At 32.1% G+C, this 14,627-nt stretch overlaps 3 protein-coding genes and 1 pseudogene across 4 annotated transcripts; 1 reads left to right on the top strand and 3 right to left on the bottom strand.

Moving 5' to 3' along the window:
* Positions 488-1,135, bottom strand: LOC109128651 (annotated as a pseudogene).
* On the bottom strand, positions 1,225-2,445 carry LOC104740409 (glutathione S-transferase U24). Of its 2 annotated transcripts, XM_010460987.2 has the most exons (3): positions 2,120-2,430; positions 1,991-2,032; positions 1,225-1,700 (listed from the first exon to the last, which is right to left on the bottom strand). In XM_010460987.2, the coding sequence occupies exons 1-3, from the start codon at positions 2,312-2,314 to the stop codon at positions 1,359-1,361; spliced, it is 579 nt and encodes a 192-aa protein (XP_010459289.1). In that variant the 5' UTR covers positions 2,315-2,430; the 3' UTR covers positions 1,225-1,358. The 2 variants fall into 2 exon arrangements, with proteins under 2 accessions (XP_010459289.1, XP_010459288.1); XM_010460986.1 differs by having other exon boundaries at positions 1,991-2,445.
* LOC104740408 (ribokinase-like) lies at positions 2,562-4,378 on the top strand. The gene is given in 6 exon segments (XM_019235255.1): positions 2,562-3,203; positions 3,205-3,274; positions 3,511-3,649; positions 3,652-3,680; positions 3,809-4,004; positions 4,107-4,378. Coding segments are annotated over 6 exon segments (1,107 nt in total). The 5' UTR covers positions 2,562-2,625; the 3' UTR covers positions 4,202-4,378.
* LOC104740407 (exopolygalacturonase) lies at positions 10,561-12,159 on the bottom strand. The gene is made up of 4 exons (XM_010460985.1): positions 12,013-12,159; positions 11,475-11,783; positions 10,882-11,400; positions 10,561-10,791 (listed from the first exon to the last, which is right to left on the bottom strand). Exons 1-4 carry the CDS (start codon positions 12,157-12,159, stop codon positions 10,561-10,563), a joined length of 1,206 nt encoding a protein of 401 aa, XP_010459287.1.

The following is a 14,627-nucleotide window of genomic DNA, read 5'->3' as shown; positions in this document are numbered from 1 at the left end:
TTGCTTTCTCTCTTTGTTGTTGTGGTCACCCGAGAAGAAATTGAATCGATGATGTAAGGGTTTAGAGTGAATGAACTCATATACAGTATTTATAGCAGAGACCTTTGTCGGTTCCTAAATTTTTTTGGGATTTTTGAGATAACATTTTCCAATTTTTTTTGTCAAGTCCATTACGATTTCCATATTAGCTCTTCTTCCTTTACTGATTTTGATAATTTCCTTTTCCTTAAAGGTGAATTTCTATTATTACTTATGGAAAATTTAGAAGCAATATATAATTTGAGTTTTTTAATTTAACATATTCGTGATTGAAGAACTAACTAGTGTAGAACATATGCTACTACTACTTAAGTAATAATGAGTCAAAATCGTTTTGCAATTAGAGTCCAAAACACTACAGTACTACACGTTACACAACACATAAACAAATAGAACCATCATTTTCTCTTACCTCGTCTTTGACGATCATCCAACATCAACATCAACATCAACATCTCTTCTTCAAAAGAGTTAAACCAATGTTAAGTTCTTTAGCCGCTTGAGTTATGGGCATGTAGAAGTACAATGAGATGATTTCTTTCGACAATGTCTTCGAATCAGAACAGCTAGAAACACATTCTTCTCTGCATCTCCTCTTCTTGGTGGAGATGGTTTCACTCTTTTTCCATGAAACAGAACCGTACCCACTAAGTAAATCTGCTAAAACAGAACGACAAGAATGAGAAGTGCACACATAAAATCCATGAGAACAAAAACATAATTAAGTGCAACATGTACTGATATATGCATACCGTCAAGAGATACGATGGATATAGGATCAAGATCAGGCAAAGTCAGAAAGGTTGAGGCGCAGAAGGAAGACAATCATGTAAAGCCAGAAAGCTTGAGGCAGAAGGAGGAAGTTCTTCTTCTAAGCCGAAGAAAAGATTCGCTAAGTCGCTGCATTAAGAACACACAACAATTAAAACATGGATCAAGAACTACTAGCTAGAAACACGTTTAAAAACACTCATGCATGATGAGTGAATTAAATTTACCTTTGATGAGAGTAAAGTGATGAGGGGTTTAGAAATGAAAATGAATGATCTTCTTTGCCAAATACTTGATCATACTCCAATTTGCAAAACGATTTCATCATCATTAAGTGGTTTGTGATCACTAATCAACGGGAGAGAGAGAGAGAGGGAGAGGGAGAGAGAGAGAGAGAGAGAGAGAGAGAGAGAGAGAGAGAAGAGAAGTTATATGCCTAATAATTATTAATTTTGAGTATACAAAGGAGTATTATTATGCAGACAAGACATCAAACAAAATAGAACGAAACAAGAAAAGAGACATGGAAACAGAACAAAAGAAGAGATTTAGTCTAACTCAAGTTTCTTCCTACGCTCGGAAATGAACGTAGTGACCTTCTCCGACTCAGGCAAGGCTTTAGCGACGCTCTCTCTCTGCAAACACCTTTTGGCCCACGCGATCAGTTTTGGACACTCTGATTCGATATTGATATTCCCATACTTGTCGTACACTCCAAACCAGCTGTAGAAGCCAATGAGAGCTATGTCCACATACCCGAACGTTTCGACTCCAAAGTAATCTTTGTCTCCAAGCTCGGATTCAAGCGTCTTGAGTATCTCGATTAACTCCTTGGATGCTTCTTGCTCCTCACCTTTTGTCGCCCAAATCCTCCTCGCCGCAACATTCACCTGATCCATTAGTAAAAAATCACAAACAAGAGACTCTAGCTGAAATAACAGAACCAAACCAATCCAACATACTTAGACGAAACCAAAACCAGAATTTTTGTAAAAACCAAATGGTTTAACTTAACATACTGAAAACAGAGCTTTCAGTTTTGAAAGGAAATAAATATACATACAGTAGTAGTAGCATCAAACATTCAAACCTAACCAAAATCAAATCAAACTGGTAACCCGGTATAAAGCAGATAAAGTGAAACAACAAATGAACCAAAACCAAACGGTAAAATCTATACCTTTTCGTCAATGAAGTCGGCCCAGAATTTGGCAAGAGCTCTCTTGTAAGTAGGATCGGAAGGAAGGAGAGAGTTGTTGTCAGGCCAAGTCTCGTCTATGTACTGAAGCTGAAAGAGAGATTCACATACCGGTTTACCATTGTGGATGAGAACCGGGATTTTCTTGTGAACCGGGTTCATCTGGAGGAGCAAGGAGCTCTTATTCCATAGATCTTGTTCTCTGTAGTCGTACTTGACTCCTTTCTCCGCCAGAGCAATCCTCGTCCTCATCCCGAACATACTCGCCCAAAAATCCAGAAGAATCACCTCCTCCTCCTCCGCCATTAATTGTTTTGTTGCTCTCTCGATTTAGCTCACTAAATAAGAAGAGATCTCTTTGCTGCTGATGCCACTGCCTGCGTCATCGTGCTTTTGACGTTGATTTGAGCAATGGTCTATTGTATTAATCACTTTAAATTCGAATTAATATATAGCAATTATTACATTTTTAGAGCGTAACCACGTGCGAAAGACGGACGTGTGTGTGTGTCAGTGTGAGTTTTTTAAACTACTCATATTATAGTCATCAAGATCACAAAGTTGTTACATAAAGAAGGGTCAAAACTTTGGATATACTAAAAAAATAACTTTGGAGGATGATGAAAGGGATTTCACTTTATCAATCCACCAATGTTAATCCTACAAACATCGAATTCAATCGACCCAACAAGCTTCAGATCAATCCTAATCCAACCCATTCTCGATTTCCCCGACGACCCCTCCGCGTTCTCTCGCTCTCCGTCGATCCATCCGCGAATCGGAATGTTAAATCAGCCGTCGAAGCCCACGCGCCGCCTTTGGTGGTTGTGGGATCTGCGAACGCGGACATCTACGTTGAGATCGAGAGATTGCCCAAGGAAGGCGAAACGATCTCGGCCAAGACAGGGCAAACGCTCGCCGGAGGAAAAGGCGCGAACCAGGCGGCGTGTGGAGCGAAGCTTATGTATCCGACTTACTTCGTTGGTCGTTTGGGTGAGGATGCGCATGGGAAGCTTATCGCCGAGGCGTTGGGCGAGGCTGGGTGTGGGGTTCATCTGGATTACGTGAGATCCGTGGATGATGAGCCGACGGGACACGCCGTGGTCATGCTTCAATCCGACGGTCAGAACTCGATCATTATCGTTGGTGGTGCTAATATGAAAGCTTGGCCTGAGAAGATGAGTGATGATGATCTTGATCACGAGTGCTGGTATTGTCCTGCTTCAAAGAGAGATCCCAGATTCCATCAACATTCAAGTTGCTAAGGTCACATTTTGTACTTGCTTTCAGTATTGGGTTACTTCAGTGAGAGTTGGTCTAGTAGTATTTATTAGGAAAGCTCTGTTGAATGGATGATGCAGCTTTAGTTTGAATTTTTTGAGTCTTGAAGACGATGTCACCTGTTGGGATAGGTTGATCATTCAAATGGTTGGATCATCTTGATGGGATTGCTATTTCTCCTAGAAGCTTAGGTTTGCTGGTGGTGGGGTCTTGTTTTGCAGGCTGTGAAGAAAGCAGGTGTTCCTGTCATCCTTGATGTTGGAGGAATGGATACGCCAATCCCGAATGAGCTATTGGATTCTGTTGACATCTTGAGTCCGAATGAAACTGAGCTCAGTCGCTTGACTGGAATGCCAACTGAATCCAATCTGTTGCTAAGTGCCATAAGTTGGTAAGTCCTTTTTTTTTTTTGCTTATTGTCAATACATCAGACTTTAAATTTTGGCTAATCATCCTTGCTGCAACTCGCTCGTTTAGTGGTTTTTGGGGTTTATAAGGTTTAAGCTGTTTTTTTCTCAGGGAGTTAAGCAAGTCCTAGTGAAGCTCGGGTCCAAAGGATCTGCACTATTCATAGAAGGGAAAAAACCAATCCAGCAGTCTATAATACCAGCTGCACAAGTGGTCGATACTACAGGAGCTGGGGATACTTTCACGGCAGCATTTGCAGTGGCTATGGTTGAGGGCAAGTCCCATGAGGAATGCTTGAGATTTGCTGGTAATAATTAGTGGACAAACTCCAAAGAAATCTAGTTTTCTAACACAAAATAATTCAGATTAGTTTTGTCTCACTTTTGGTTCTATCTTCCGGTGCCTACAGCTGCAGCTGCCTCTCTTTGTGTCCAAGTAAAAGGTGCAATACCGAGCATGCCCGACCGAACATCTGTCTTGAAGCTCCTTAAATCTAGTATCTAAAACGTGATACTTTTGTCAACTCTTTTTATCAATAAAAGCTCTTCAGATCACAGAGGGAAGAGGTTGAAGTTGGCGATGACGTTACATTAGCATGAATAAAATGTATTATATATTTGGTATTGTTGTTTGTAGTTTTTGAACCGTAAATTACTTAATAAATTACAGAATTTTGGATAAGGTTTAAATCGTTGTATAAATCCTAAAACCAGTTCACAGTAAATTATTTGTTTTAAAACCATGGTGAAATATATAGTTTTCTCGGCCAATGATCATCATTTCATTTCAAGATGATGCGACTGGATAATTATTAGTTATATAAAATATAAAAATGTAAACTTTTTTGTGCTAAGAAAATATATGATAATTACATCAATTCAAGAAAAAAAATATGATAATTACAATAATTACATAAATTCAAGAAAATCAAAAATATGCTGGTATGTGATCACTGCACATGTGAAGAAAAACTCCACGTCTCTGCTAGTACCATGAAGGAAGTACTCCCAGCGGCTCCTAGTTGAGCAGAGTTAAGAGCAAGCGCCAAAGAGGTCTCACGATGATGCTACTGATCACTGATGCGTCTAGAGATGACGGTCACCGGCAGACGAAACTCTCATTTTCATACTTTGATGCTCCACATTGTTGTCCGTCTCAATGATGAAACGAGCAAAGAGTATAGCGCGGATGTGCAGATAAAGACAACAACCATAAACTAGGAGGCTTCCTCTGCCAAGGTCCAGAAGATGGTTCTTCACGCGCCTCCTGAACCGACACTTGAAATGGATGTGAAGAAGACGGTCTGCTTCTCGATGTTGGGAACACAAGTGGCGTGTCCTCCTCATCAGGAACGTTGATAACAACAGAGCTAGTGCCAGCGTTAGCAAGCTCAATAGCCATACCTACAAAAAAGCCATACAAGAGCAGAACAAAAATCTTATGAATTTCATTCAAAAACCCCAGCAGCTCTTAGATTGATGGGATGATCATAAAATCTTCTAGTATGAAATCAACATCCATGTATTTATTATTTCAATAGAGATGTTATAGTAGTAAAAAAACTCATTCTTTCTATTCAACCAACTGATAATTGAGCTTATCCCCTATATTTTTTTTGTTAATTTTTTTATATTTGCTTATGTTTTGCTTATATTTTGTTTATTTTTTTCAACTTTTATATTTTTCAAAATTTTCAATAATTCTTTTGTATTGTACATGTATAGTAAAAATATCGCTTCATTTAAATGCATTAAAAATTTAATTTGCTGTTTTGAAAAATATTTGAATTAAATTATTGATTTGTAGTGCCAATATCATATGAATTTTCAATTGAAAAATATAGAACCATAACAACATTTTTAAGATCAAATTCTTTAAATTTTTTTGTCTACAAAAAAAAAAATCCTTACTTTTCTAAATCATGTGAATTGACTATAATCATCATTCTCAAAGTTATCAATCACAATGTTATCGTTGAGAGTTGTCATCAATAAACAAATTTATGTATCTACTAATATATTCAATTTTTATAAACAGAAATATATATATAATTTGAAATTAAATGTGTTGATATCATCGATAATTGGAATAAATTAATATGGTTTAAAAATTCGATTAAAAAAAAATATTTGGATATAAACTGTATAATTTGAAATCACATGTGAAAACATCAATTTATCGACCATATTACAAATTAATGGTTTAAAAAAATGAATAGTAACTTCTGGTATTGAAGTTTTATGTCTGCTATATAATCTCACTCAAATAAATAGTTTATTTTTGATAGCCACTGAAATATATAATTTCTTTTTCGTAGCCACTGAAATGTAAAATATTAATATCTACTATATTTTCTCACTAAAATCTATATTAATAAAAAATATGAGCTATAAGCTCCTAAGGCCGTCCACATAGGATTTTAAACAACCAATAGAAATTTGACATATCACTTATTAACATTTTATACAATTTCCAGAATTTTCTATATTAAGAATTATTTTAAATAACCTATCATGATTTGACATGTCATTCATTAAAATTATTTAAATTTACAGATTTTTTAGAAAAAAGAAAATTTTAAATTTATGGAAATCAAAGAACTAAGCACAATATCCTACATCGGCTAGAATTTTTTTAGACAATGGTTCAGAACCAGTATAAATAAGATTAATATGCTTCCAACAACGAATGAGCAGGAAAGCTTGATTTATCAGGCGTCCAAGTTTAAAAGTTTTATTTGGTTTGATCTGGTTTTTTATTTGATCAAATTAAAACTTTAAACAGTTTCAAAAAAATATTCTAATATTTAAAAATTTTAAAAGTTTAAATATTATAAATATTGAAACTTTTAAAAGTTCTTAGCTTTTAAAAAGTTTTTAAATATTATAAGTTTTAAATTTTAAAAGTTTAAAATATTATAAATATTGAAAATTTTTAAAATGTTCAAATTTTATATTTCGAAACCTTTTAAAAGTTTAAACTATTATAAATATTGATGCAAAACATAAATTATCTTATTTATCTACATTTGTGCTTTTTATTTCTTATGAGCTGTAAAACATATTTTTGTGTATGATTTTATAGATGAGTTGATATTCTTTCATTAATTTTTTATTTTTGGGTCTAAGAAAGAAGGATTGATATCGCAAGACCTTAATTTGATGTTTGAGTCAAATTTTGGGGTTTAAAGAAAAAAGATGGACAACAAACACACATGTTTTATTAGTTATACATAGGCATGATCAGAGTTACGGTTGTCACGGGTAAAGTTTATTAACCATCGGTTTAACCTTAACCAGAACCGTTTAACATACGGTTAAACGGTTACGTTTAAATACGGTTACGGTTCAAGCGGTTACTGTTATATACGGTTACGGTTATTTGATAATATTATACGGTTGATATTATTTGATGATATAATATAATTGATATTATTTATTTATAATTAATATGTTCTTATAGTGTACCCATATTTCTATATATCATATGATTCATATTAAATAAATAATTATTAGTATATTTTATTATGTTTTTAAAATATTATAAACCAAGTAAGGATTTTGGTTTGAAAAGTTTCTAAACGCGTGGATCTAAAACCAAATAAGTATATGGATAAAATTGTCAATAATTGGGTGCATGTGTTGACTATGCTGTTAATCATGAATTTCACAAATTTTATGAGAAAAGAAATGATTTTGTTCTTGAAGTTTGATGGGTTAACAAGTTGTGTGGTAGTAAAAAAAAAAAGGTTTTTCAGTGGAAGAATGTGAAGAAGTTGACGAGGAAGAAGAAGAAAAAGAGTATAACAAATAACCAAACGGTAAAAGTTACGATAACAATTAACACAAAATTTGACAATAAAAATGACAAGAAAGAATATGAAGAATAAGAAAACATTGAATAAAAAACACAGGTAGTAGGGATCAATTAAATATGAAAACGAGTTAAATTCATGATTATAAAATTGTTTCGTTTTTCTGGTGGTCAAAGAAAATGGTTTAGGATATGTGAGGACATCAGTTTGATTTGTCTCGCCTGGATGTCAAGTTAAATTTATGATTTTTTTTAATCAAATTTGATTTTATAACATAACTGATTTTTATATTTTAAAAAATTGTGTATCTGAAATTTAATTTTTTTTTCCTTAGTACTAATTTTAGTTTTTTTTATGAGATAATATTTTATTACCGTAATCAATCATATATAATTTTTATCATCAAATAAACCCACGGTTNTACTCATATTTCTATATATCATATGATTCATATTAAATAAATAATTATTAGTATATTTTATTATGTTTTTAAAATATTATAAACCAAGTAAGGATTTTGGTTTGAAAAGTTTCTAAACGCGTGGATCTAAAACCAAATAAGTATATGGATAAAATTGTCAATAATTGGGTGCATGTGTTGACTATGCTGTTAATCATGAATTTCACAAATTTTATGAGAAAAGAAATGATTTTGTTCTTGAAGTTTGATGGGTTAACAAGTTGTGTGGTAGTAAAAAAAAAAAGGTTTTTCAGTGGAAGAATGTGAAGAAGTTGACGAGGAAGAAGAAGAAAAAGAGTATAACAAATGACCAAACGGTAAAAGTTACGATAACAATTAACACAAAATTTGACAATAAAAATGACAAGAAAGAATATGAAGAATAAGAAAACATTGAATAAAAAACACAGGTAGTAGGGATCAATTAAATATGAAAACGAGTTAAATTCATGATTATAAAATTGTTTCGTTTTTCTGGTGGTCAAAGAAAATGGTTTAGGATATGTGAGGACATCAGTTTGATTTGTCTCGCCTGGATGTCAAGTTAAATTTATGATTTTTTTTAATCAAATTTGATTTTATAACATAACTGATTTTTATATTTTAAAAAATTGTGTATCTGAAATTTAATTTTTTTTTCCTTAGTACTAATTTTAGTTTTTTTTATGAGATAATATTTTATTACCGTAATCAATCATATATAATTTTTATCATCAAATAAACCCACGGTTCAAAACCTAGTAAAAGAAATAATAAGAAGCTAATAAAATAAATCATTTCTCTACCTAATGGCCGAAAACGGTGCGCCCCCAAAAAGAAACGTCGGGCCTATTTGAAAATTTGAAAATTCATGGGGCCATCTGATAGAAATTCATAGTAGGTTCAATGTTGATTATGCTTTCCGGAAATATTATCGTTCCTTTTCTCTTTTTCGGATTCTGAAACTATAGCAAGTAAATCACTAGTCTGTTACTAATCTTAGTGTTTTAGATTAAGATTATATTTACTGATCGATGCTTTGTTTGAGTGTACTTGTAACTGAGCAGTATAATTTTTGGAACCTATAAGCTCAAATTTTCTTATTCATAATACGTTCTGACTAATCTATACAAGTTTAATTCAACAAAGTGTGAAAGTTAGTAAAAACTTCCAAAATCCACAACATTTAATATCCAATCTTACATAGTTACATCTCGTTTTTTCTTTTTCTTTTTTAAACTTTTACAAAATTCTAATAATACTAGTACCCTAGTGGGATGGTTTCTTGTCAATTTAACGAAGCAGACAAAATAAAGAGTTAGCAAAGCAGTACGTAGGACTGTAGGAGGGTATCGAACAAAAAGAATAAAGAAGGTGGAAGTTTCCCAAATGTTCACGTTGCTGCATGAGGCAATCTTAATTCCGTCGGTGTTGGGGCTGTTTCCAGGTGCCGTTATATTGACTCTGGTGATGTTGGTGATCGACGGTGAATATATTCAAGTGCTCTCCTTTGCTGTTGAGTGATTTTAGTCTACTGATTCTTGAGTATCTCACGAAATAAAATCCCATGTTCTGCAAAATTATATGCCAAACGTAATATAAATATAGATGTAATTCATTATAGTATTTAAAACAGTTTAAAATCGTACAGCAGGTAGTCTAGGCCTACAATTTTTTGCATGCACAGGAGGAGGACCAAGAGTCACTTCCTTGGCCGTCGATGGTTCGAATGCTGTAGAAACTGGTTTCCACGATGAATTTGTTTATGGGGGAAAACAAATTCAGTAAAGTAAACTCTCTAGAAAACCGATCTAAGCTTTGCAATTAGAAGAAAGGGAATTGATCTCGAAGAATTAGGGTTTTTATTGCTAAGAACAAGAAGAGAACTGAATAATCGTATTCAATAATAGATGCTTTACAATGGAGAAGTCTCTCCCTCTTTATACATATTCATAGATCGCATAATATATTAACTTTCCTTATGAGACGAACTGAAATAAGGAAAGTTGATTTATCTCTTGGATCGGCCGCCGGGCGAAGTGGAAGTCGGTTCTTCACCCTCGAGGCTGGGCTTCCTCTATCCGAATTGGGCTTAAATGACCTAATTGAGTTCTTAACCGGATTCCCAGTTAAATAACCAAATTGTCTTTCTGGTTTAGTTCGGTATGTCGGAAGTGCTAAATCCCGCACCAACAAATGCTATTACTACTGTTAGTTTTTTTCATTCGAGCATTGCTTACATTTGCCTTGCTAGTAACATTTAAAACCCTTTGTAATTAATTAGAGGCTATACATATATATACGAAGTCTTGTCATTCAATAAAAAGTTATACTACAAAAAAAAAATAGATATGATTATGTATAAAATAAACCGTGTGAGTTAGTGACTTTTCATATCTAAAAGACAATTCAGTATGCAACTTTGATACTTTATTTCGAAAATATTAACAGATTTGTTGAATACAAAATCACAACGTTGAAGGATTTTAACTTAGAGAATTTATTAATTAATCTACTCTAGGATCTCATCATCACAACTAGATCATGCATAAACACACCACAGCTATCACGAAAATATCAAATACAACAAAACGACTTGTTTTGACAAAATCAATTCAAGCAATGCGGAGGAATCATCTTGCCGGTAGCAGAACCTTTAATGTTTTCACACAAGGTGATTGCAGGACCGTCGACTCCGTTGTGCTTTAAATTAATGTCACTTGAGTGAACATTTTTGCAAGGAAAACTTTTGCTACATTGAAATTTCACAGCCACTTTGTTCCTTGATGTTCCCCAAATATTTTTTAGTGTCACGTTTTGAATCTGAATGTGAGAATCTCCCTGCAAAAATGATAATTTAACATGTAAATTAAACTCGACTAAGATTTTTAAAACAAAGAAGTTTGTTTTTTTTTTTGCGTAGTAAGTTACCAATTTCTGGCAGGATGTATAAGGACAATACTTCTGGTCAATGTTGATAGGAGCTCCAACATCAATCATCTGTAAATTCTCATAAACTAAATTGGAAACTGCAATCGTGGAAGCCGAAGATTCCCATGTCTTGATCCGAATACCGTCGGACGTACCAGTAAATATTGTATCCCTAACCGTTAAGCCGTTGATGTTCTTCTCATTTCTATCTTTTCCCAAACTTCCAACACTTATCCCATGTCCTGGACCGCATGTGACATTATAAATATCAAAATTGGTGTTTCCAGAGAGCATTGCTATACAATCATCTCCAGTGCTGATGTGAGTGTTTGAGATTTGTATGTTGCTTGATAAAGCTATTTTGATGCCGTCAGTGTTGGGACTATCGCCGGGAGCTGTTATGTGTACTCCTGTGATGTTAAAATGATCAACAGAGAAGAAATTTAAGTGCCCTGCTTTGCTGTTGAGTGATGTTATCCCTTCCATCCTTGATTTATTTACGAAATCAAATCCCATATTCTGTAATGTATACAAACACTGTGGAAATATGATTAAAAAAATGTTATAAATTTTTTTTAAGAAATGGTACGTACTATAGCAAGTTTAGGACAATTAGTATTCTTTTGGCAGTCATTTAGTAACCAAGACTTTTTTCCTTGACCATCGATGGTGCCACTGCCGGAAACTGTGAGATAGTCGATGTAGCCAAAATTGATCCACGTTTCTTTTTTAATGTCATTGTTGTTCGGAGGAGCCAACAAAGTTCCATCAATGACAAATGAAATCTTACTAGTGCACGGCCCTACAAATGATACACCACCAAGATAGAATCTTCCATTTGGTATGTACATTTTGCTCGGTCCATCCCATGTGCATGCATCCTTCCATGTATTTGTGAACGCCTTATATGATATACATTAACAAATAAGGTAGACTATTTTATTAGACAAAAACTCTTTAGTAATTTATAAGATTCAAAAAACTTGTAGTCACAAACAAAAAAATATGCTCTTCAATAAATTAAAAAACTAATTATAATTCCATCATACTAATTAATAGGATGGATGTACGAAGTTAAATTAAACAGATCTGAAATCCAATATATAAAAAAGTCAAGCACCATATCAATACCTTGGTGTTAACCGTTTTACCGTCACCTTTAGCACCATATCTTCGAACGTCGAATACTTTTGGTACAGTGGTTGGGCGACTTGTTGTGCCGATGATGAAAAGAAGAGTCAAACTAGAAACCTTAAACACAAAATCTATGTAAGCCATCTTCTTATTTTTTAGTACCTTCTATTCCCTCTCTTGTTTTGGATTATTTTAAGTTTTGAAAGAAAGACAAAAAAATATGCTTAATTTTCTCAAATGATTTTGGAGGCAATATGATTACAGGTGTTCGTGTACTTATACAGAAATATATCCTAACGATCTATGCTAAGAAATCCAGAATGATAAAAGTGATATGTACTACTTGACATGTGTATTATTTGGATATATGTATCTTTTTTTACCAATTTTGGGTAAAAAAAACAATTTCTTTCTAAAATCTTTATAGATACTACTCAATATGTATTTTATTTGGGTCTGGGGTCTGAATCAATTGAGATTAGCTAGCTGTATAAAATATTCTTGAAATTCATGCATACGAATTACACAAACACAATCAAGAAAACTATTACAGTAAAACTTCTATAAATTAATACTCTATAAATAAATACTCTATATATTAATAAATTTTAAAAATTTGATAAAATAATAAAATATTTTTTAAAAAATTTCCAAGTAAAATATAGTTCCAATAATATTGTAAATTAATAATTATGTAAATTTACATATATATATATATATAAATTTACATATATATATATATATATGGATATATGTATGTGTTTAGAATTTTGAATTTTCTCATAGAACTCATATCTATAAAAAATTATTATGTTTTATTTTCAAACTATAATAATAGAAAATAATCTATAACATGTCATAAAAATAGCTAATTTTTTTTGAAGTTTTCAATTTTAACATATGCATCATTTTCATTTTGATATTTTTATAGATTATTTGTAATTGATTGTCAATAATATTTTCTAAATATTACAAATTCAATTGTAAATTGATAACATCCGAAAGTCTAATCTTATTTTGCTAAAATTGTCTTAATTCATAATTTTAAAAAGTTTAAACACTTAAAATGTATATCTATAAATTAATAATTATTAGTTTACACTATAAAATAATAATTATTAATTTATAGGTAAATTAATATCACTATAAATTAATAAAATGTCATGGTCCTATTTTGGTTGCATCTTATATTAACATTTTTTAAGTACATTGGTGTTCTACCCTTTAGTTATACTTGTTTAAAAAGTTATTTATAAAGTTAATCTTTAAAAAATTGCATAAAAAGACAATAAATAAAAATATGGGAAATCAATTTAATATACAAAATCGATTTAATATTAATGTATAAGAATTTTTATAGATAAAGAAATCAATTATGAAAATTTAACACCATTCAATAGAAACAATCGGTTATTAGTAGTAGGATTTTGAGAGAAAAAGAAATCCATTATGATGATTTAATGCTACGTAAAATATTTAAATTGAAATAAATTCCTTAGTTTCTAAAATTTTTATACATGCAATCAAGAAAATATAGTAAATTAAACAAATTACTAAACATACACTTCTTATTAGTGATATATTCCTTAACTAAATACTAAATCTTCTACTTTATTCCCTAATTGTGATATTTTTTAGATTGTATACTTGCCCAAGATTTTCGACAATCAATCACACATCAAATTAGGGGTGTCAATCGGGCTTTACTATTAACACCGGTCCTGCTAATATATATCGTAGGCTGGTTTCACGTGATGTGATTTCCACATCCAATCAAATAAGGCGTGCTTTGACCCATTAAACAATAGTATATACTATATAAATAGTATGATTCTTTCTTTCAACATAACAAAAAAAAATTAATGGTCAGATAATAATAACAAAAGTCCATTTATTAGTTGGTCCGTCAAGGCTGCTTGAATTTTTAACGGTCAAACCTGTCTCACCCGTACAAGAATCACGTCGAAGACCAATACAATAATTGTGAAGACCATAAATAGTTCCGTATTGCCCCAAAGACCATAAATATTTAACTTTTATCGAGTCTCTTGACTCTCTTTTAGATAGATTAGATCATTAGATAATGCTAAATAAAATATATCGTCGAACTTGTGTACCAAAACAAATAACAACCCCAATCAAAGATTTGTCTACATATCAATTATCAGTGAAGTGAAACGTAGCAAAAAATAAACAAACCAACAAGTAATAATCTCCTGTTTCAGTTGACCCCGCCGTTACAAAACTCTAGATAAAAGATTTTATAATGTAACGTTAATTAGTTGAGTGTATAATTTCTTTAGTAATTAGTACGTAGAAAATTTGCGCCACTACTGAATCCTGATATCTGTATATAAAATATTCTTTTTTTTATTCATATGATCGTAACACCATACGAAAGCATTTTTTCTAGAATAAAAAAAAAACCATTCGACACACCTATATAATTATTATTTTCCAAATACACCAAATACAAACTATATGCTAAAATAAATAAAAAAATACCAAAAACTCTTATCCATAGTACGTACATATAAAGGAGTCCCCATGATAATAAATGTTTCTAAAAAATAATTAAAAATCTTTTTTTTTTTTTTTTTTTTTTTTTTTTC

The sequence above is a fragment of the Camelina sativa genome, chromosome 14 (assembly GCF_000633955.1).
Source record: "Camelina sativa cultivar DH55 chromosome 14, Cs, whole genome shotgun sequence".
In the NCBI taxonomy this organism is placed as follows: domain Eukaryota; kingdom Viridiplantae; phylum Streptophyta; class Magnoliopsida; order Brassicales; family Brassicaceae; genus Camelina; species Camelina sativa.
The sequence above is the reverse complement of the archived record's forward strand: the minus strand, read 5'-3'. Positions and strand labels throughout refer to the sequence as shown.